The sequence below is a fragment of the Curcuma longa genome, chromosome 11 (genome assembly GCF_044706935.1).
Source record: "Curcuma longa cultivar G26 ecotype Majalengka, Jawa Barat chromosome 11, ITB_CL_G26_1.1, whole genome shotgun sequence".
In the NCBI taxonomy this organism is placed as follows: Eukaryota; Viridiplantae; Streptophyta; class Magnoliopsida; order Zingiberales; family Zingiberaceae; genus Curcuma; species Curcuma longa.
The window spans coordinates 30,815,893-30,840,076 of record NC_133871.1 but is presented as its reverse complement, the minus strand read 5'-3'; the positions used below and the strand labels follow the sequence as shown (position 1 = coordinate 30,840,076).

At 40.2% G+C, this 24,184-nt stretch overlaps 4 protein-coding genes across 5 annotated transcripts; 3 read left to right on the top strand and 1 right to left on the bottom strand.

The window, feature by feature from the left end:
• Window positions 1–213: 213 nt before the first annotated feature.
• On the top strand, window positions 214–2,926 carry LOC141839569 (putative pentatricopeptide repeat-containing protein At5g40405). Its single transcript, XM_074727348.1, has 2 exons — window positions 214–2,340; window positions 2,423–2,926. The coding sequence occupies exon 1, from the start codon at window positions 267–269 to the stop codon at window positions 2,166–2,168; it is 1,902 nt and encodes a 633-aa protein (XP_074583449.1). The 5' UTR covers window positions 214–266; the 3' UTR covers window positions 2,169–2,340; window positions 2,423–2,926.
• Window positions 2,927–6,124: 3,198 nt separating this feature from the next.
• LOC141839572 (uncharacterized) lies at window positions 6,125–10,955 on the bottom strand. Of its 2 annotated transcripts, none has more exons than XM_074727351.1 (12): window positions 10,727–10,955; window positions 10,593–10,641; window positions 10,363–10,512; window positions 9,319–9,452; window positions 9,176–9,245; window positions 8,859–8,949; window positions 8,691–8,760; window positions 8,143–8,238; window positions 7,498–7,597; window positions 7,313–7,399; window positions 6,978–7,069; window positions 6,125–6,482 (listed from the first exon to the last, which is right to left on the bottom strand). In XM_074727351.1, the coding sequence occupies exons 1-12, from the start codon at window positions 10,937–10,939 to the stop codon at window positions 6,321–6,323; spliced, it is 1,314 nt and encodes a 437-aa protein (XP_074583452.1). In that variant the 5' UTR covers window positions 10,940–10,955; the 3' UTR covers window positions 6,125–6,320. The 2 variants fall into 2 exon arrangements, with proteins under 2 accessions (XP_074583452.1, XP_074583453.1); XM_074727352.1 differs by having other exon boundaries at window positions 10,363–10,488.
• Window positions 10,956–11,918: 963 nt separating this feature from the next.
• Window positions 11,919–15,524, top strand: LOC141839570 (hydroxyproline O-galactosyltransferase GALT3). Its single transcript, XM_074727349.1, has 7 exons — window positions 11,919–12,735; window positions 12,855–13,090; window positions 13,166–13,441; window positions 13,578–13,706; window positions 14,540–14,716; window positions 14,813–14,920; window positions 15,021–15,524. Exons 1-7 carry the CDS (start codon window positions 12,009–12,011, stop codon window positions 15,225–15,227), a joined length of 1,860 nt encoding a protein of 619 aa, XP_074583450.1. The 5' UTR covers window positions 11,919–12,008; the 3' UTR covers window positions 15,228–15,524.
• A 3,985-nt stretch (window positions 15,525–19,509) lies between these two features.
• On the top strand, window positions 19,510–21,563 carry LOC141839575 (flavonoid 3',5'-hydroxylase 1-like). Its single transcript, XM_074727354.1, has 3 exons — window positions 19,510–20,243; window positions 20,343–20,531; window positions 20,696–21,563. Exons 1-3 carry the CDS (start codon window positions 19,524–19,526, stop codon window positions 21,332–21,334), a joined length of 1,548 nt encoding a protein of 515 aa, XP_074583455.1. The 5' UTR covers window positions 19,510–19,523; the 3' UTR covers window positions 21,335–21,563.
• The last annotated feature ends 2,621 nt before the right edge of the window (window positions 21,564–24,184 follow it).

Genomic DNA, 24,184 nt, shown 5'->3' with positions numbered 1-24,184 from the left:
TCCGAGTTAAAGTCGAGGATCGGGGAGGCAAAACGGGCAGTGGCGAGGGGGAGTCGACACTGAAGGAGTTGGCGGAAGGTGCGAGCTTACGCTATGGGGGACAGCCAAAGGAAAAAGCGTCCTAGCTAGTTTCATTAACCTAGTTTTGCTTGGTTCGGTCGAAACCGGTTCGGGTTTGGTGGTAAGCGGTCCATAAGGTCCGGTCCAGACCGGTTTACTTCGGGTCAAAAGGCACCTTCCTCGTCGCGCTGTTCTCCTGCGATGCGATGAAATTGTCACTGAGAAACATCATCGCCAGGCACAACCCTATTGCGCTCCTCGACTCCTCCTCCGCCTCGGCCTCCGCCTCCGCCTGCAATCCCACCGCCACCAGCCTCGGCCAGGTCCTCCAAATCCATGGCCAGCTTCTCGTCAATGGCCGCCTCCACGATCCCGTCCTCTTCGATCAGTTCGTCGCCGCCGTCGCCTTAGCCGCCGGCACCGCTTCCCCGTTCCTCCTTCAGTACTCCCATCGGCTTCTAGATCACTCCCCGCACTCCACCAGCGTCTTCCTCCTCAACTCTCTGATCCGCGCGCACGCCCGTGGCCCCGACCCCGGCCACGCCTTCCACTTCTACCGCCGCCTCCTCTGCTCCCTCTCCCCGGACCGCTACACCTTCACCTTCCTCGTCGGCGCCTGCATTAAGGCTGCTGCCTCCCCGTTCTCCGCGGCTTCCGTGCACGCCGCCGCCATTCGCCACGGCTTCGCCTCCGACCCGCACGTACACAGCGCCCTCCTCCGAATGTACGCCGAGTTCGGTGACCTTGAAGCCGCCCTGAAAGTCTACTCCGAAGTCCACGACGCTGACACCGTCGCTCGCACCGCCATGCTCGGCGTCCTCGCTGCCGCCGGTGAAATTGACCGTGCCCGAGAACTGTTCGACGATATGCCAAGCCGAGATCCCATCGCGTGGAACGCCATGATCGCTGGGTATTCGCAGGTTGGCCGATCGAGAGATGCGCTGCAACTGTTCTCGTCTATGCAATTGGAAGGGATGAGAGTGAGCGAGGCGACATTGGTGTCGGTCCTCACCGCGTGCGGCCATCTGGGCGCCCTGGATCAGGGCAAGTGGGTGCATTCCTATTTACAAAGAAACAGGCTCCGTATCACAGTGACGCTGGGTACGGCCCTCGTGGACATGTACTCCAAGTGCGGCGACATGGAGTGGGCTATGGAGGTCTTCTGGAGGATGCAGGAGAAGAACGTCTACACCTGGAGCAGTGCAATGAGCGGGCTGGCAATGAATGGCGCCGGCAAAGAATGCATCAAGCTGTTCGACCAGATGAAGGAGCAGGGCTTGCTGCCCAATGGTGTGACTTTCATCTCTGTCCTTCGAGGATGTAGTGTGGCCGGGTTGGTTGAAGAGGGTCGGCAGCACTTCGACTCGATGCGCGAAAAGTATGGAATAAATCCATGGCGCGAGCACTACGGTTGCATGGTGGACTTGTATGGGAGAGCTGGCCTGTTGGATGATGCTGTTAATTTCATCAAGAAGATGCCCATTGAACCACATGCTGGTGCTTGGGGAGCTCTGCTCAATGCCTGCAGGATACATAGGAACATTGAATTGGGTGAGTATGCTATGAAAAAGCTAGTGGAGGTGGAATCAAGGAACGACGCCGCGTATGTCCTCATGTCGAACATGTATGCTGAGTCAAGGAACTGGGAAGGAGTTAACGATGTGAGGGAGTCAATGAAAGGCAAAGGGGTAAGGAAGGAGCCAGGCTGCAGTGTGATGGAGGTTGGTGGTGAGGTCCATGAGTTCTTTGTAGGGGGCAAGTCGCATCCCAGATACAAGGAGATTGCGTTGATGCTGCAAGAGATATCGAGGAAGTTGAGATTGGCTGGGTATACAGCTAAGACAAACGAGGTGATGTTCAATATTGAAGAAGAGGAGAAAGAGGATGCTCTGCGCTTGCACAGCGAGAAATTGGCCATCGCATTTGGGCTGATTGCGCTGGATGAAGGCACCTGCATCAGGATCGTGAAAAACTTAAGAGTGTGCTGGGATTGCCATGATACAAGCAAGTTGATATCAAGGGTGTTCCAGAGGGAGATCATCCTGAGAGACAGGAACCGATTTCACCACTTCAAAGATGGCAATTGCTCCTGCAAGGACTTCTGGTGATGCAGGATTATCATATCGGAAATGCATGATGAGCCCAGTTTTATCAGAAGAACTATATTCGACTATCTTTGCATCCTTGAAGCTGATAGTTGGTTGCTGCTTGTTCTTAGTCTCAAAAGCTCGATGAGGGCATGGGAGTTCATGGCCTTCTCGCACAATTTAAAGCCTTTGGGTAACTTACCACCAGTAAAGCTGCTTCTGATTCTCTTATCTACAGCACAAAAATGTTATGTTGCTAAACTGATTTCTTGCAGTTGTAGTTGCTGCTGATGATAGAAAGATGCTGCTGAAGCTTTAGATTCAATGGGAAATGCTGCTCCTTTGACTGCGAAGTGTACTTTAAGAAGATGTTTTGCTCGAGTTACAAACCTACCTGCCAATTGATCCGATCTAAGAGAATTGAAAGACGGAATATATATATCTTTCGTCAATTGAAATGGTTTGAAGATCCCATGGCATTCAGCAACAGGATAATTCTCTTCTTGGACTTCTGGTGAGCATTCTCTAAGTTAGTTGGTCTTGTACAACGTATCTCAACTAATTAAGTCACTGATATGTCGCAACTGAAGTTGCATATGCTAAACCTATGAATTGGTGCCCTATACAAAATTACTGGATAGCAGACAGCAGAAATTTGCATAGACATTAATAATACATCGAGGAACTCGTTTGTATGCATCCACTGTTTAGGTCTTAACACAAATTTTGACAAGAGCATCAACATCTATACTCACTGGTACATTGTTGTCCTGATTTGATAAACATCTCACATCAATTTTCTGAGGTTTTTCTCTCCCTGTAGTCAGTGTACCCCTTGACAGGGCCTACTAAAGCCAAAGCTTCGTTAAGAGCCTCCAATAAATACTTAGGGTAATCCTCTATACATGCGTGACCATCTTGGCTGGGCAATTTGCATAGAATTTTCCCTACAATCTGCCACAAATTGTAAGTGACCCAGGGCCTCAGCAACGGCCGCATCTGCTGCACAATCAATGCAATCGACTGCACATGTCCCAGTTATAAGGCGAGGCACCAATTTCTTGAAGGTTATTAGTAGCATCTCAATGAAACTTCTTTAATACCTCCAGCAAGTGTATACACAAGAGACAAATTCCTGACATCTGCGGCATCCTGTCGAAGAAAGAAAGACCCGAAGGAAATCATCGGAAAGAAACGCGAGATTTTCGTTCGGCGAGGTAAGGCGGAAAGAACAAACCTCAAAACTGGCGCCGCAAATGAGTTTAACCCAATTCCCGCAGCGAAGAGACTGAATGGGAGAGGGGATAGGCGAGTTAGGAGGGCTCTTCACAGTGGAGAGGACGAGAGCTTTGATGTCATTAAGATGCCCCTGTAGATCGGAGCGAACAAGCGAGGGGACGAGGGAAGAGGAAGCGGAAGAGTAGCAGGCGAAGGCTACCGGAGAAGGCATCGATCAAGGACGGCGACGGAGCGTCGACGGGAACAGAACTGTCTCGCGGATAATGGTCGATGGCATCCAGAAAAAAAAATTCATTTTACCCCTCGGAATTTACCCGAATAGCCGATTCGACCCGGATGGGAAAATATTTGATTCGATTTAATAATTTTTCATTCTACCCCTTATTTATTCTCAAAACACATCTCCAAAAAACAAAAAGTGTTTTTTTTTAAATAAGAATTTATTTCATTTAAAAATCTCATCTTTATTATATAATAAGATAACACACGCAGAAGAAAACACTACTACCCTAGCCACAAACACACTTCCAAGACTCATCTTTATACTCTTGGAAGAGCCTCCTCGAGCCGCCGACCGGTGGTGTGGTGATCAACTGCGCTTTGCACGGCTCGCAACCATTACACTGGCCGTGGCAGTCAGGCGGAGATGATCCTGCAGCAATCCACCCCCACTCTTTGGCGGTGACCTCCTCCTTCACTTGCACATTGGATCTTCCTTTGTTTGTGATCTCCGCATGTATTCCTATATCTAAGAATAGATCGAAACAAATGATCATGTATCGATAAAAAAGACAAAAAAAAAAAAAAGATTAACTAAAAATAATTTGCTCAGATTATACCACTAATGATGCAAAAGAAAACGAGGAGACATAGAGCTACGATTCCTTTCAACTCCATTTCAAAATATTAGGTTTGTTACTGTGAGAGGAGCAACTAATAAAGTGGTATTTATAGTGTCAATTCACTGCCTTGATGTAAATGAATCATAGTTCACACTGCGTTGTTAAAATGGCGGGCGATTATTAATTATTGCCTAATAATTATTTCGGATACGAAGAATTTATTTATTGCTCGTCATTATTTTTAATTGATTTTTTATGATATGATCTGGCACAGATTTTATAAAAGGAAAAAATATTTAAAACAAATTACTTAATTTGTAGATGGAACGGTCAAAATCTGAAGAGGTTCGGCTGTTGGAAGAGCTGCTTGTTTCACAGCTCACCTGCCCTTTTTGATCGTCGCCCTCGCCGCCGGCCCAGCCGGGAAGAAGGTTATGGAGGCGGTTATGGACCGGCGGCGGCGTCATCCTCGCCCTCGCCCTACTTCTCATAACCCGCCACGCCCTTCTCCTCGCCTCCACATCCGCCGCTGCGCCTCAGCATCTGTCAGCCTCCCTCCTGGCTGCTCCTCCGCCTGTGCTTTCTGCTCTCCTCCCCTCTCGCTGGATCCCTGGACTCTGGACTCCCGAATAGCCGATTCGACCCGGTTGAAAAAATATTTAATTTGTATTTAGTAATTTTTCATTCTACCCCTTATTTATTCTCAAAACACATCTCCAAAGGACAAAAGGTGAGTTATTAGGCCCAAATCATGTTTTTTTTTAATAAGAATTTATTTTATTTAAAAATCTCTTCTTTATTATATAACCAGATAACACAAGAGAACACTACTACCCTAGCCACAAACACACTTCCAAGACTCATCTTTATACTCTTGGAAGAGCCTCCTCGTGCCGCCGGCCGGTGGTGTGGTGATCAACTGTGCTTTGCACGGCTCGCAACCATTACACTTACCGTGGCAGTCAGGCGGAGATGACCCTGCAGCAATCCGCCCCCACTCTTTGGCAGTGACCTCCTCCTTCACTTGCACATTGGATCTTCCTTTGCTTGTGATCTCCGCATGTATTCCTCTTTCTGAGAATAGATCGAAACAAATGTATCGATAAAAAAGAGAAAAAAAAGATTAATTAAAAATAATTTACTTAGATTATACCACTAATGATGCAGAAGGAAATGAGGAGACATAGAGCCACGATTCCTTTCAACTCCATTTCAAAATACTAGATTTGTTATTGTGAGAGGAGCAACAAATAGAGTGGTATTTATAGTGTCAATTCACTGTCTTGATGGAAATGAATGATAGTTCACGTTGCATCTATATATATATATATAAACTGAGTTGTCTGCCTAAATAAATTAGAGATTTCCCACCTAAATATCATTTCTATAAATAGACATACTTATCTATATGGAAACAAACTTACACAGCTATAATTGGTTGATAATACATTAATAAATATGTAATTAATACCTAATTTAGCCTCTTACCTCACTGACATTCATTACAGTTAACCGCATTCCTATTCAAATTTTAATATTTAATTGTGAGTTCAATCAAAAGATTCAATTTAATTAGCTTTAACTTAATCAATAAAATTGTCATTTTTAGAATTCAATTTAATTAGCTTTGACTTAATCAATAAAATTGTCATCTTTTTCGATTTAAACTTTTCAAATTCCTCTTCAAAATTCAAATTTAAATTTGAATAGCTTGAAAATATAAATTACATTCAAGGTTGCATAAGTTCCATCACATGATTTAATACAGATGAGCCTCGGTTCCATCACATGATTTAATACAAATGAGGATGGAGGTTCTCTGCGATATTAATTAGCTTTGACTTAATCAATAAAATTGTCCACCTTTTTCGATTTAATCAGGTGGGTGGTGATTTGAATCTTTTCTCGTTGCTGGTGAACGGTTTGCCTATCTCTAATCTTAGGAGAAATGCTTCCAAGGCACTCTTGTACGGTCAGATATCGAGGAACTCGTTTGTATGCATCCACTGTTTAGGTCTCACAAATTTTGACAAGAGCATCAACATCTATACTCACTGGTACACTGTTGTCCTGATTTGATAAACATCTCACATCAATTTTCTGAGGTTTCTCTCTCCCTGTTGTCAGTGTACCCCTTGACAGGGCCTACTAAAGTCAAAGCTTCGTTAAGTGCCTCCAATAAATACTCAGGATAATCCTCTATCCATGCGTGACCATCTTGGCTGGGCAATTTGCATAGAATTTTCCCCACAATCTGCAGCAAATTGTTAGTATAGAGCCAGGAGCATAGTACATAAGCCAAAAGCCTAACAGGTATAAACTAGTTGAATGGAAGAAACTTGAAGGACCATAGGCACATAAAATTTAAATTAAAATTGATATTGATAAATAAGATTTGTGTAGATGATCCTAAATGTTAAAAGCTTACACAGTTTAAGCTCCTAGCTAATCAGATTTCACATAAATCCGTAGGAAAATGTGTCTCTTTGTTTCTAAAAGATGTTAGAATACAAATACACATGCGAATTGCATATAAACATGCATATCCTGTCAGAAAGATGCTAAACATAGAAGTATCTATTGGTTAACACAAGAAAGACTGAGAATAAGAAAGATACAACTTCAGAAAATAAAACATATGCAGTATCGAAGCAAAGATAGATTTACTTGTTGACCTTCCTGTTTTTTAAAATGGAAAAGAAAATGGAAGTTGTGGAGCTTTGATTGTTCGAAATGGTGAAAATAATACCTTTCTTGCATAACCACCATAAGCTATTCCACCAATATAGGCTTGTCTAGGACCAATTTGCTCATCTTCAATCCTCGCTTCTGAAGAATTGCCTATGATGTATGCATGTAAAAGTATCACTTATCATTGCAATAACTCGAATCACTTTCTACAAACCTTTTGTCACAGAGCAAAATATCATGCTCAAGAAGATTACAGGAGCAGTATCAGGAGCGAAAAAAAGACATTATATAAGATGCTTTTAAGTTCCGTGTTCCTTCTAAAATGAAACTATTACACAGCAGAACATCATTCACTGAACAAAGTGCTCGAGAGTAATTAGGAAACCTCCTTACCATCAATATGGGTTGTCTGAAACAGCCCATATTTCTTTAAGCTCTCGATAGTGAAAGCATTAGTGCCACCAGCCAACTGATAAAATCCTACAAGGTGAAAAAATTGTCGAGTTATCAATGCTGTTTAGAAGAAGTTAATTCAGTCACTGCTTACATTTTTCATAAAAAATATCCTACATATCTACCATGAGGCTTGTTGTATGTAGCAGCCAACTGAACAGCAAAGCTAATTGCCTCTCTTGTTGCACCCTTGCCAATGTCTCCACTCATAGGACGCCCATCCAACTATAGTTGAGTAGATAGGTTGGAATGTGTATGCATTAACCAGAATAAGATGCATCCAAAGGAAACTACAATACAACACTCAGAAGTTCATAAACAAACGATACAAATATTATTATAACAACTCTAAAAGATCTAAAATGGGCATATTCCTGTTTGAATGTACTATCGGCTAACTGGGCTCATATGTAAATCTGTAATATGTAATTTGTATATTCGTAATAATATCGATATATCAGAAGAGGAACCTACTTAAGGTTCCATGAGGAAATAATTCCCCCTTAATCGTAACATGGTATTAAAGTTTAGTCGATCTTCTTCACTATATATCTTCCACCGCATCCAACACTGTCATCTCCCGTGTTATCCCAGGATCCAGTAATGTAGCCTTCTTGCTTGGAGGTAATTATCAGAGTTACTTATAAATATGCTCAATCTTACCTGTTGATATGCTGTCCATGAAATGTGTATTTACTGCAGAAAAGGGTCTGAAAACACCAGATACCAAATAATTCAAGTGAGGTTTTAGTTTACCATTGTAGACTAACCTGCCACAAATTGTAGCATTTGAGATGAGGCTGCATTGTCTCGTATATCATATTCATCACCCGTAAAGTTGATTCACCCACATTGGGCAAGCTAACCTGAAACATTTTGTACATTGTCATCGAACAAATTAGCAAATTAAAAAGGTTAGTGGCTTGCATCATAATTAGAAAATTTACATTATCAACTTTGGGTTTCAGTTCCACTGTTTATCAAATACAAGGTGGAATTTGCTTTCCTGACCAAATTCAGTCATTTTCTACTAGTTAACATGGCGACAACTACAAACATATTATTTCCCTGGGCTTTATAGTCACTCTTAAACATCATTAGGTCAGAACTACTTACATTGTACTCGTAATGAATTTATTCATTAATATAATTAATCTCGATTAATCCTATCAACATTTGCTAAAAGAAATTCTTTGGCATGAAGGTCTTCCAGCCTAGTAGATTACTGATTATACTTTGACAAACCATGGATAATGCTTTGATAGAAAGATAAAAAGAAATGGCACCAAAAAATAAACCATCCAACAACTTGACTTACTGCTACTAGCTTTGCATTGTCAATCGAATCCACTAGGCTATCCCAAAGCAGGTTGAACAAATCAGTGCGCCTATCAAGTTTTGCAACATCAAAACACTCCAAATCGCCTAGATTGGAACAAGAAGCTCAAAAAGACCTCTAAAGTGAAAAATCAATAAGAACAAAAACCTTCCACTCGTATGTATCTCTATAGCATCAACATCACTCCTTTGCAAAAGCTTACTAGTAGTAGTAGGATCTCGGACATAAGTAGTAGCACCTAAAATCAACCAAACACATTATACATTTGATTCCTCTGATTGAGTACAATAAGAATAAGAAGAAGAGGAAAACACATCATACAACACTAGAGGGAAAAAAATCATAAAGGTATGATAAAACCAATAGCACCAAAATACAAGTTAGAAAAAATCATTAGAAAAAAAACTGTGTTGATATCAAAAAGGAGATTTGAAGCAAATAAAAGAGAAAGAGGCAATACTCACTTATTCTATCATATGGGCAACTGGAAAAGCAGCGTCCACATCCATAACATCGTTCTGTGATGACTCCACCCTGGATAGCAAACTAATAAATTGAAACCTAAGAATACAAATATGAACCTAAGCGAGGGTGGAAGAATAAGCACCTGCAGTTTATCCAATCTATTGTTCTCTACTGATCCACCTCCCTCAACCACCCTCTGTATCACTATTGCAGAAGCAGGGCAAACTTTTTCGCATGGTCTAGGACAATCAGATGGGCAGTCCTCAGGATCAAATTCTGGGAATAGAGAATGGAGTGACACAGTATATTAGGATAGATAGTTAGATCTAGAGAGGAGTGCTAAATAGAAATATAAGATGATAATCGTAACTGCATTACTCACCCTGTGACTATCACCTATGTAGACATTGTATATGATAATAGCAACAATAAAATCTAGGCTTTTTTACCTTCCCTTATCTTGACTCATTTTATTTTTTTTGAAGAAATGAAAGTGGAGAATTTAACAACATTGTCAACCAATATTATATAAAACCATTATACTTCCCATGAACATACTGAAGAAACCATGAACAACAAACATCCAAAACTAGGCTTAAGAGGAATAAACAAATACAGAAGATAAATTTAAAATCCTCAATGACTTAGGGATGCAGAAAACAAATTTGCATTTTTTGTTAGCTACGTCATCATGTGTAGCTAAAGAGTTATTAATGAACACGACAATGCAAAACAATTAGTAAAAAATAACAGAAAATTTAAACATAAACATAACCACACTGGAGAATAATGAATGAAACATTAGTCGATAGAAAAGAGACTGATGATCTATGTGGCAAAATGTAGAGTGGTGCAGCAATTGAGAGCTTTGGTAATGCAATATTGATGTCGGCTTGATGCGTGCTTCAAAAGCATGTGATGTCTTTCTTAAATTTCCTCAAATTGATGATAATACAGATCTGAAGTTTGCAAATATGGAAACAAAATGAAGGAATGTAGAGATTAAAAGAGATAAACGAGGATAAAAATATCAGAAGAGAACAAGTAAAGTTCACATAACAGCTACAATAAAGCCCTAGAGATGAGCAAGAACTCAGTTCATAAAGATAGGGGAAGGAGATCTCAGTACACGGAACATCTTCCTAAACATGCATGAATAACGTAATCGACCATTTATCAACTGTACCAGCTTTGCGGAAATGAACGTCTTCCTTATCATCGTTAACACTAATCATCACCCAGGGCCTCTTAACCATAGCTATCGACATTGCGGCATCAATACCCTCATTAACAGCACCAACAACGGCCGCATCTGCTGCACAATCAATGCAATCGACTGCACATGTCCCAGTTATAAGGCGTGGCACCAATTTCTTGAAGATTATTAATAGCATCTCAAAGAAACTTCTTTAATACCTCCAGCAAGTGTATACACAAGAGACAAATTCCTGACATCTGCGGCATCCTGTCGAAGAAAGAAAGACCCGAAGGAAATCATCGGAAAGAAACGCGAGATTTTCGTTCGGCGAGGTAAGGCGGAAAGAACAAACCTCAAAACTGGCGCCGCAAATGAGTTTAACCCAATTCCCGGAGCGAAGAGACTGAATGGGAGAGGGGATAGGCGAGTTAGGAGGGCTCTTCACAGTGGAGAGGACGAGAGCTTTGATGTCATTAAGATGCCCCTGTAGATCGGAGCGAACGAGCGAGGGGACGAGGGAAGAGGAAGCGGAAGAGTAGCAGGCGAAGGCTACCGGAGAAGGCATCGATCGAGGGACGTCGACGAGCGTCGACGGGAACAGAAGAGTCTCGCAGATATCGCAGATAATGGTAGAAGGCAATCAGAAAAAAATTCATTTTACCCCTCGGATTTTACCCGAATAGCCGATTCGACCCGGCTGGAAAATTATTTGATTCGATTTAGTAAATTTTCATTCTACCCCTTATTATTTCTCAAAACATATCTCCAAAAGACAAAAGGTGAGTTATTACGCCCAAATCGTATTTTTTTAAATAAAAATTTATTTCATTTAAAAATCTCATCTTTATTATAAACCAAGACAACACACACAGAAGATAACACTACTGTCCTAGCCACAAACACACTTCCAATCCTCATCATAATACTCTTGGAAGAGCCTCCTCGTGCCACCGGTTGGTGGCACGATGACCAACTGCGCTTTGCATGGCTCACAACCATTACACTGGCCGTGGCAGTCAGGTGGAGATGATCCTGCGGCAATCCGCCTCCATTCCTTAGCAGTGATCTCCTTCTTCACTTGCACATTGGATATTTCTTTGGTTGTGATCTCTGCATGTATTCCTCTATCTGAGAATAGATCGAAACAAACAATCATGTATCGATAAAAAGAGAAAAAAAAGATAAAAATAATTTGCTCAGATTATACCACTAATGATGCAGAAGAAAACGAGGAGATATAGAGCCACGATTCCTTTCGACTCCATTTCAAAATATTAGATTTGTTATTATGAGAGGAGTAGAGTGGTATTTATAGTGTCAATTCACTATCTTCATGTAAACTAATCATAGTTCACACTGCCTTGTTAAAATGGCGGGCGATTATTAATTATTGCCTAATAATTATTTCGGATACTAAGAATTTATTTATTGCTCGTCATTATTTTTAATTGACTTTTTATGATATAAGCTGGCACATATTTTATAAAAGGAAAAAATATTTAAAATAAATTACTTAATTTGTCGAAGGAACGGTCAAACTCTGAAGAGGTTCCGCTGTTGGAAGAGCTGCTTGTTTCACAGCTCACCTGCCCTTTTTGATCGTCGCCCTCGCCGCCGGCCGGCCGGCGGGGAAGATGAGGTTATGGACCGGCGGCGTCGTCATCCTCGGCCTCGCCCTACTTCTCATAACCCGCCACGCCCTTCTCCTCGCCTCCACCTCCGCCGCTGCGCCTCAGCATCTGTCACTCTCCCACCTGGCTGCTCCTCCGCCTGTGCTTTCTGCTCTCCTCCCCTCTCGCCGGATCCCTGGACTCGACGATCTCTTCCCCGCCCGCAATTTCACCGCCTTGCCGCCGCAGCTCGGCTCTTTTAACTCGAGTATGGCCGTGTGGGCTCATATGCGTGCGCTCCTCCTCAGATCCGACGCGCTCGCTGGTACCGCTGACGGCGTGTTGGAGGCATCCATTGCGTGGAAGGAGCTGGTTGCCTCTCTGGGCGAGAGGATCGAAGGCAAAGAGGCCTCTTTCGTGCTCCCTGATGCTGCCCGGCTCGAGAAGAGGAGCTGTCCTTTCTCCATCGGCGGAAACGGGAGCTCCGTCGCGATCCCGTGTGGGTTTGTGGAGGACTCTGCGGTGACGCTGGTTGGATCTCCCGTTGGTGTCAATGGCAGTGGCCGATTTTGGATTCAGCTCGCTGGATCTGGTCTCCCCGGTGCTCTACCTTTTGTGTTGCATTACAATGTTAGCTTCGGCGAAGACGGGCCTGCTCTTGCGCAGAACTCGAGGACGCCGGATAAAGGCTGGGGCGTGTGGGAGTTCTGCCCAGCTTACGGATTCGGCTCCATCGAAAGCAACCTTAAAGGTAGCTTCTTTGAATAACGGTGACTCATTGACATTTAAGGGTGAATTTTTCTTTTGGGGGGAGGATTCATGTGTGTCATTCATCGCAATGAAACCTGATACTTGTTGAATTCAGCACAGTTGATGGACTCGTTCGGTGCAATGAGCAGTTAGCTGAAAGCATGATATCCAAGACTTCAAACGGGAGTTTGCCAAACAATAGCAACTCTCATGAGCCATCAACAAGGAGGTCACAGTTAAGTTCTGGTTTTCCATTTATCGAGGGACTTCCATTTACTGCCACATTATGGGCTGGGATGGAAGGACTCCATATGACCGTCAATGGGAGACATGAAACTTCATTTGCTTACAGGGAGGTAGTAACCACACCTACTTATCCACCAGTCCAGATTATTTATCGGCTGTAATTATAACGAGTGGCTTATTTGCAGAGCCTTGAGCCGTGGTTGATCAGTGAAGTCAGGGTGGGTGGTGATTTGAATCTTCTCTCGTTGCTGGTGAACGGTTTGCCTATCTCTGAGGATCCTGATTTAGGCGACATGGAAATTCTCAAAGCTCCACCACTGCCCAAGAAAAGGCTTTTGATGTTGGTTGGGGTTTTCTCCACTGCAAACAACTTCAAGCGGAGAATGGCTTTGAGAAGGTCTTGGATGCAATATGAAGTTGTTCGATCGGGTTCTGTTGCTGTGAGATTTTTAATTGGTTTTGTAAGTCATCTACATTTAAACTGAACTTAATAGAATGCAGATGGTAGGTATGAATGAATTGGGTTGGACCTCTATATGATCGTATTTTGTTGCTTAGGGACTAGTGAATTAACCTATGTTTTAACATGAGATGTAGCACAAGAACAAGCAAGTCAACTTGGAAGTATGGAGAGAAGCTCAAACTTACAATGACATCCAGATGATGCCTTTCGTGGACTATTACAGCCTAATCACATTGAAAACAGTTGCCACTTGTATCCTTGGGGTAGAGAAATTCCCTTGCATGTTTAAATGTTTGCCTTTTTTAGCTGCATTTTGTTTCTTTTGCAATACAAGACGAGACACATGAATACGAGATAAAATGTCATCTATCTTGTCTCTTGAGTGAGTGTTCCAAAGACAAAGATCAATTGAAAGATGAGTCATGTTGACATGCAGTTCCTCATTCCAATTATGAAGACTATGTCTGCACAAGATTATGTCTTAAATGTTTTGCCCCATATGTTATGGTTCTTTATGCATGACAAGTTACTTGCTTAGTTGGCAATTTCTTTTTCTAAACTGTTTAATTCATCAATAGTTTAGAAAGTTTAGTTCCTTGGCTCAATGCAATGTCAATCGGTTATCTTTCCATTTATCCCCATCGATATATCCTAGTTGTTTTTGCTATTCCTTTTTTATGATTGCTGGAGAATTACTTGCTCAACATCCAGCAGATCTTATAGATAAGAAGCCTAGCGACTTAATGTATGAGATTAAGTGTCATACAAAGTAACATGAGCATTGCTCATACTGGACATCCTATAATTTGTGACTCATACAACCTCTTCAAAAGGTCAAAGTATTTACAATAATTCTTGATTTTTGGATTCTTATCTGATACACGTTGTTGTATCTAACCACGTCCGGCAAACATACTGGTTTTGGTAGATGGATTTGTTATGTTGATAATCTAATTGGGACCTTTCAGTATTTCGATCCTTATTTCTTCTGTTGACAGCTTCCTTCATGATCTTTATGTCAATGAGATGTAGATACTAGAAGATAAATTTCAGTTCTCTGCATCATAGTAGCTTATCGTCCTTTCTTAATTTGCAGACCAAAATTCTGCCTGCTAAGTATATCATGAAAACAGATGATGATGCCTTTGTAAGAATTGATGAAGTCCTCTCTAATCTTAAGAGAAATGCTTCCAAGGCACTCTTGTACGGTCAGATATCCTTCGAATCATCACCTCACAGAGATGAAGATAGCAAATGGTTTATCAGTCCTGAGGTAGAACTACTCAAGACAACTCCTACCTTATTGAGGTCAGGATTAACTAGTATGATATCGAGTGGATTATTGATATTTTGGAATCACATTCTGCAGGAATGGCCTGATGAATCTTACCCACCATGGGCTCATGGTCCTGGATACATCATATCCAGGGACATTGCCAAGTTCATCGTTCAGGGTCACCAAGAGAGATATCTCCGAGTAATAAGAATCCTTTATCACATCACCTGTACCAATATTGTTTCCTTCTTAGCACAAGCATGACATTTTTGTTTAACATCCTCGAATACATGCTTTTCAGATGTTCAAGCTGGAAGATGTGGCAATGGGGATCTGGATTCAAGAATACAACAGGAGTGGGCATGAGGTAAACTATGTGAACGACGATCGATTTCACAATGACGGTTGTGAACCCGACTATATTCTTGCTCACTATCAAATGCCAAGATTGCTACTGTGCCTCTGGGAGAAGCTACAGAAAGAACAAGAGGCCATATGTTGTGAATAGCTTCTCTACGCCATTTTTGTTGCTAGAAAATGATGAAGGTTAAAAACATTGGAGCAACCATGGGAGAACAACTCGGTGGCTAAAGCTGAAAGGTAAAAATGACCAACAAGATCTCTTTTTTTTCCTGTAAGTTTATATCTTTCTTTTGTTTTGTTGTACACTTGTTATATGTAACATAAATTGTCTCTCTTCTTCCAATTTTGTGAGATGTTTGATGTAATTTACATTGTATTTGTATTATGAATGCACTAAACCCTACCACAGATGTTATCAATTGATAGGTTTTGTTAAATTTTATCTTAGGTCATACCAAATAAAAGGAAATAATACTTCAAAATTTGTTTATTTTGTGAAATTATTTGGGCAAAAATTAAAAGGACGCTTCATCACCCACTTTGATTTTTTTTTTATCAAAATGACGTCCTATCTTCATTCATATCTCTTATCTATATTTTTTGCTTATATCTGGAATCGGAGGCTAGGGTGTGAACGTATTGTAGTAGCTATAAATCCGTAGCTACTATACAATTGTAACATCCACGGTTTCGTAACTATTACAAGTGAGTTATGTCTTACAATTGTAATAGTTACAGTTTCATAGCTACTATAATGTAAATGTTAAGTAAATTTTGAGATGTCATAACTTTTGATTTGAGTTAAACTATAAACATACAATATATCAAATTGAAGATCATTTCAGAAATCTACATTTATTATTGGATGTAACTCATAACAATCCAGTCTTAGGCCCAAAAAAGTCATTTAAAATCTTTTCAAAGGCTCCAAAGAATTTTAGTTCTTATTAAGATTATTTTTCATATTATAACAGTTATAAAGTTGTAGCAGCTACAATTATAAGCTAAAAATGTTGTATTGTAGTTCGTAACTGCTATAAGTATAAACTACAACTTACAATTGTTATACTTATAGCAGTAAAAATAGCTGCTATAACATATGTATCAGTTATGATTTCGTAATTGCTATAATGTGCTCGACCAATTTAGGATTTAGGCGGGATAATAATGGAAATAATACTAGAGGATAGTTGTGTCATTTTATATGGGATGAGACATCCTTTTAATAAAAAATCAAAATAAAATATCCTTTTGACGATTTAGAAAAATAGGAGGGCTCTTCTGACTTTTGCCCAAGTTATTTTATTTTATTATTATTTTTTAGCATTTGGTGGGATGATAAATCTAATAGAGAAATTTTATTGTGGTCAATAAAAGTTATACGGCCTAAGAAAACAACGTCCTTTGTCCTTCATTCATTAAGAAAACAACATCCCAAATAATAAATTGATGGGGTTAGGTAGGGCCGGTGAATGTGATTGGTCGAATCGATTAATTGTCTTAGTTGGCTTGAACGGGTATGTCAAATGGGTTGCGTAAATGGAGTGGATTTAGAATTTAGGGTTTAATGTATCACTCAACCCAATCAAAAACTCCATTATAGGATCCATCATACACATTATGTGCGTGTCAAGATCGATCTTTCTTTTTCAACTACCTAAATAAGCATCAACTAAGATCTTAGCGTTTGCAATTTATTGAACAAGTATCATCCACGTCGTAGTTTAGGGTTTAAGGTTTACTTAATTAATTAAAAATGATGTAAGAAAAAAATTTGGAACAAGTAGCTTGATCATATAGCTTTTATAGGCAACCTCCTTAATTATATAGTTTTTCTTTTGTAATTAAGTCAAAGCGAAACAAAATTCAAAGTCATTGAGTTTTAGATCAAGTAAAATGGTACTTCTAGATCGAGTTTGATCCTTTTTTTCTTGTTCACATCGGGAAGTATTCATGCTTGTCAAAAGCTATGGATAATTCTAGCTAGCACGCACAAGGCGATAGTGTTATTTTAAGAAGAAGCGCTTGTTGGCGGTGGTTGAAGTGTAGCTTTCGATCTCCTTGGCTCGACATGGCGCGTGTGATTACTTGTAGCCAAGAGAGTTGAAAGGAAAAGCAAGTCGATCGGATCTCACCAAATCCCAGTTCTTGAGCGTGTGTGCCAATTCTAGTTCATTCCGAGATTGGTTTAAATGAATTTTTTTTAAAAAAAAAGCGTCGATGGCTAAATAAAATCTTGATAAATAATTTAAGTTTACTGAGTAATGAAAATTACGAATTAATAAAAAAAAATGAATCGTGCTGATCGACACAATATAAAACCGCATGAGAAGGACAAAGACTTTCTTGCATCTTTTCTCTTACTATTTATTCTACGCACCGTATTTTGAAATAAATTACTGTTATTCTATAATTTTTTTAAAAATTCTATTCAATTACTATCATTCAAATATATATATATATATATATATATATATATATATATATATATATATATATTAAAACTAATATCATATTAAAAAATATAATTCAACTAAAATATACTAAACATATATACTCTACTCCTAATTTAATCATATTTAAACATTATCATTCAAAAAACAACTAGATTGATTTCAACCCTCAACTAATCATAAATTTTTGCATCATTGGACATTATAGTGTCTGAATGCAATACCTGATTTTGGAAAGTAACCCAACTTCAATCGAACTTTTCACCAATGATACAATAGTGAATGTAGCACCACTATGGTGATGTATTTGGATACATATCACTATAGTGCTGAAGTTAGATTTTGGAAAGTAACAAACTTCGGCCGAACTTTTCACCAATGATACAGTGGTGAATGTAACACTATTATGGTGATGTATTTTGATACAGATATGAGGTGTTGATTTTTAAAAATAAACACCATAGTATGATAATTTTCCTTGAAATGCAGCACCACGATGGTGCTAATAATATCGACTTATTTAGTTTAATCAAATTAAAATTTTTAAAATTGAATCAAATTACTTGAAATAAGTTTCATCGTGATGTTGGATTTTAAAAATCAGTACCACTGTGCCAATTTGGGTCTATGCCACTTGGGTCTTTGTCAATTGATATATTATATAAAACTTTAAAAATCTTATGACTTATGAGTATTGTTGCTAATGCATTCAAGTTGATAACTCAGGGCACATGAGGACTCATGGGCACTGCATGAACCTACCTGACTTGGAATGACGTTAATCACAACATTCTAAATCCATAAATGGATTTTGATTGAAATTCATTGATGGATTTAGGAGATTTAGATTTCTATAAACTTGGCATGTAATAAAAGAGGATAATGTATAGAAGGTATTTATGATGTATATTCCCAGTTCTAAGATTCTTAATTATTATAAGTTATGAGTCAGTGTCAATTGACACAAAATTTAAAATTTCAAAAACCTTCTGAATACTGTTGTTAACGCTTTCAAGTTGATAGTTTTGGGCACATATATACTCCATCAATGAGTTTTCAACGCTTTCAAGATTTAATCATCATTACAATTTAAATCATTAACATTAATAATTTTAAAATCTTCATCGTTAGCCTCTATTAGTACATCAAACTCCTTATTGCTATTCAATTATTATGTTATCAATAGGGAACAACTCTGACATCAATTAATAAATATCAACATAATATTATTCTGAGAAATGATATTCTATCTTGATGTTTAATACCCTTGCAATAACTTTTGAGAATGATAAAAAAAATATCTTCCCAAATTTCTTTTTTATTAGCTTTTAACATGTCATATAGTTTCTGAATAGAAGTATTGATATTTCATCCATATTTAAATAATTAAGTGCACTCATCACATCGTAAATTATCAATTATATTGTATTATTATTAGATAATTATATTAATCTTAATCAATAGATGGCAAATGATGAAGTATTATAAATAAATTGAATCAAGAGTAAAATAATAAATAATAAATTGATTATATTATTTTTTTATAAATAATTAAGTTAAAACAAATAATATTAAATTATATTTTATATTTAATCTTGATTATATGATTATTTGATAATTACATAATCAAAAATATATAATAATTCAAATCAAACGTACTTTAATTACATCAAATAGAAAAAGAATATATATGCACAAACGTACTTTGCTAACGTGGACACTTATCCACTTTTTTTTTTCTCTAGAAAAAGTTCAACGATGAAATCATGATTTAGAAATTACACTAACCCAACTAAAAATCCCATTTTTTATATATTTTATTTTATTTTTATTTTATTTGGAATATTTGAAGTATCTGTTCCATTAACGTCAACTCAAAATTCAATTACTCAACGGTTGCGATAATCGATGGATTTTTTTTTTCAATTTTGTTTGGGCGTCTATTTATGGAGCTTTACTGATGCCTTCACAACGGCACCGGTTGAGAAATGGCTGCAGCTCGCATCGAGTACTCCTACGTTTTGGGCGGCGCCGCCGCCCTCTTGCTCGCCCTCCACCTCCTACTCAACCGGTGGCTTCTCCGAAAGCCCCGGTCTCACCTCCCGCTGCCTCCGGGCCCTCGCGGCGTGCCCGTGCTCGGGGCCCTCCCCCTCATCGGCGCAAGCGCGCACTCGAACCTCGCCCGGCTGGCCGCCCGCTACGGCCCCATCATGTCGCTCCGCCTCGGCTCCCACCTCGGCGTCGTCGTCTCCGACGCCTCCTCCGCCCGCGCCTTCCTCAAGACCGCCGACGCGCAGTTCGCCCACCGCCCCGACAACATCAGCGCCCGCGACGTCAGCTACCAGCGCCATAACCTGGTCATGTCCGACGCCACCCCGACGTGGAAGCACATGCGCAAGCTGTGCAGCCTCCACCTGCTCGGCGGCAAGGCCCTCACCGACTGGGCCCCCACACGCCGCGCTGAGTTCCGCCGCCTCGTCGACGCCCTCCGCCGCCTCCACGACGCCGGCGAGCCCGTCCCCCTCATCGGCCTGCTCATCTGCACCCTCGTCAACATAATGGGGACCATCGCCGTAAGCGGCAGGGTCTTCGATGACTACGGCGACGAGTCCAACAAGTTCAAGGACGTGCTCTCCGACATGCTCACCGGCGGCGCGCAGTTCAACGTCGGCGACTTTTTCCCCTCGATTGCGTGGATGGATCTACAGGTACCGATAACAATTAATCCGTGGGATCGCAGTAAATCGCATTGAAATTGTATCCCCAAATCCAATCATATCCACTCCACGATCCATATATATCCGTAGGGTATTCAAGCGAAGATGCTCAACGTGCACAAGAGATTAGATGCCCTGGTGACGAGGAAGTTCGAGGAGCACCAAAGAACAAGGGAGAGTCGCCGTGGAGCCCCGGACTTCATCGACAAGGTGATGGCCAACAAGGTGTCGGAGGACGGCACCGCCATCTCCGACGTCAACGTCAGAGCCCTCATTTTTGTAAGTTTTCTTCATACGAACAGAAGAGACCACAGTCAACGGCCATTTTCATCTATTGACTTCGTTGTCCGATAGGAATCTCATTTGGATCTCCAAAAGTAAACGCCTTAATCGATTGAATCTAAAAAAATGGATGGAAAGGAATAACAATCTGATTCTTGCAGGACTTGTTCACTGCTGGCACTGACACGTCATCGATCGTGGTGGAATGGACCCTCGCGGAGATGCTGAGGAACCCGGCGATCCTCCACCGCCTGCAGGCCGAGACGGAGGCGGTGGTGGGGCGCGACCGCCTGCTCGAGGAGTCCGACATCCCCAATCTGCCGTACCTTCAGGCGGTGTGCAAGGAGGCGCTGCGCCTGCACCCGTCGACGCCGCTGATGCTGCCCCACTTCAGCCACGAGGACTGCGAGGTGGGCGGGTTCTTCATCCCCAAGCACACGCGGCTGCTGGTCAACGTGTGGGCCATCGGCCGCGACCCCGCCGTGTGGGAGAACCCGCTGGCCTTCGACCCCGACCGATTCCTCCCCGGCGGGAAAGGCGCGCGGTACGACCCTCTGGGCAGCGACGGCAACTTCGGGTTCATCCCCTTCGGGGCGGGCCGGCGGTCGTGCACGGCCAAGCTGGTGGGGATGCTGTTCGTGCAGTACCTGGTCGGCACGCTGGCCCACGCCTTCGACTGGGAGCTGCCTGAGGGGGAGGAGGAGATCGACATGGAGGCAAAGCCGGGCCTGGTGCTCCCCAAGGCCGTGCCCCTCAAGGCCTTCGCCCGCCCGCGCTTGTCGCCGGCGGCGTATGTTTGAACACGGAACAGAATCCCGGCGACCGTTAATTCCTCGGCACGATCTATAATAGCTAATAATAGTAAAATATAATAAATACACCAAGTGCTAAATAAATTAAAGTCCGGGTCTTGATACATAAGAAATAGATTCGGATTATGTGGAAAAGAAAAAAAAATTGTAAGCTATTTCAAATTATCGATATAGTTGCATAATGGTTCCGAGGGCTATGATGCTATGATAATAATAAAAAAAAAGACAGACTCTTTAAATAATAAAAAGTTAAATCACTTTAGGTATATTATAATTAATATTCAAAATTTAAAAAATTTATGATATTGGACTATTTGTCACCTGTATTTCTTGATTTATTTTAATTATTAGTAAAAAAATTTCATCATTTTATAATTAATCTGATAATAAATTTTAAATATATGAATTATTGAAAATATATAGTTGATAATGAATAGAATGAAAGAAAACTTATGAGTATTATCCTGATTGAAAGTTAGCTAGCTAAAAACTTATATTTAGTCTCTCTTGTATGTCTTTTTCTTTATCAGCCCATTTCTTGTAGGATAGAAAATGAAAGGAGGCTTCTAATTATTGAAATCTTTTTAAAAAAAAAAAAAGCAATGTACTAAATTTTTTTAGCCATATATAAATTAATTAATTGATTAATGAAAAGATTATTCAATTGTGTGGCTGTAATATAATTAATCATTTGATTAATTAATATCCGTGCAGCCAATTTGATTAATTGAATAATTAATCAATTAATAAAAAATTTAATTAAATAAATAATGAATGACCTTATTAATTAATTAAAAGACATACCACTTAAAAGTGGCGCTTGGAATATTTTTTCCTCCGCTCACTCCATCCTCATCAATTTAATCTTAATAAATTGTGAAATCAACTCCTCTCTTTCTCCCCTCTCTACTCTCTCCTCTCTCAAGAGTTTCAAATTGTTCCAAGGACATAGCATAAAGGATGATTTGTAAAGTAACAATAAGGATTGAATTTCATAGAAATTTATAATTTATCATTCATTCTACCATATGCACTTTCTGTCATTTGAATTTATCTCCTTTCATATCTATGAGATCAACTCTAGAGAGATCACTAAGGTATAGTAGATCTAGCCATCTTTTTTTCTTAAGAGTATAAAGTCTTCGAAGAGCTTCGCCCTCGTGCGCATAGCCGAGTTGATATTCAATTGATAGATTTATAACAATAGAGTAAGGTTTGAATCTCAATAATGGGTGCATACCCTTGGGGATTAGTTCTTCCCGTCTAGGAGGTCGTTCGATATCGTGATTTATTTTCTTTCCATAATTTTTTAGGACGGACAGGGGAGGGAGGCACCTGGGGTGAGCATTATCACATTTTGTAATAAAAGTCTTCGAAAAGTTGCCCCTGAGCTACAGTGTAGCGACAAGCCGACAAGGTGCTCATGCTGTCTCCCAAGCACATAGGTCGAGCTCAAGTAGAATTTTTCCTACTCAAAATTTTATCGAGTACCCGCCCATTATTATATATGAATTAAACCTAATTTATTCACTTGTGATGATGCTTTTCTTATTTCACAAGAAATAAACATTGTCCATCAACGTTTTTTATTTTATAATTTTATCTCTTTTTACTTATTTTACCATCCAAAAGTAATTTTTTAATATTTTTGTTAGAGATATAAAGTTATTTTCTTTTGCTCCATTAATATTTTTTTTAAAAAATATCAAGCATCCAACATCGAGTATCCACTACAACAAAAATGACTTTTCGCAGCGCGCAAATATTCTATCCGCAGCGCACATCGCACGCTGCACAGTTGCAAGCTGTTAAAAGTCATTAGGCATCCGCAGCGCGCAATGCATGCTGCGGAAGCTCACATCCGCAGCGCACAATGCACGCCGCGGATGATCCCATCTGCAACGCACAATGTGCGCTGCGGATGTGAGCTTCCGCAGCATGCATTGCGCGCTGCGACTAAGAGCTTCCGCAGCGCGCAATGCACGCTGCGGATGTGATCAATCGCAGCGCGCAATGTGCGCTATAAATGAAATAAAATAATTAAATCATTCAAATATCAATTATAAACTCAAAACTCAAATAATTAATAACATAAATACCACACACAAATACTATAAAAATTGCACATTTATAATCCAACAATTATATATAACATTCACATTTTTTTGACTCATGAAAATAATTTGTTCCACAATTATTATAAATGTCAATGTCAATGGCAAGCTGCCACACTTCTCTAACATCTTTATCTATTACGACTCATGAAACTATGCACGAGGCAAACATCCAAACTGCTCTAAAAAAATAACACTGTATAGCATAGTTATGGTTTGTGGCACTAAGTGATCATGCATCAACAACATGATAAGATACCAGCCCACTCATGTCAGAGCTTGAATACATTGTTGATGGTTGCTCGCCAGAGTGATGAAGGCAGGCCATGAAGACCACTTTCACTGGCATCTAGTGTATATCCTTTCTCAATGCTTTCAGCTTCAAGCGGTATCTCATCCAGCGTCTAGCAATAAAAAAAGGACATCAGGATATGACTGAATGTAGATAGTGAAAGTTGAACAAATTGTTTTTGAGCTATTGCATTGCTAAGCTACAAACTTACCTTGTAAACCTGCTGCAAAATGCAAAGCTTTTCTCGGCATCTTTTCCTTCTGGCAGCTATCATTGGGTTCCCGTAGCATTTCTTCAAATAGGTGTTCCCTATTTAGACAATCATAGGCAAGTATTATTTTTTGACAGTTGCATCTGGTGGATCTACTTATGCACTAAGGAATTTGCTCTTACCTATAAAGCTTTCTTATGAACACATTATGCAACTCACGT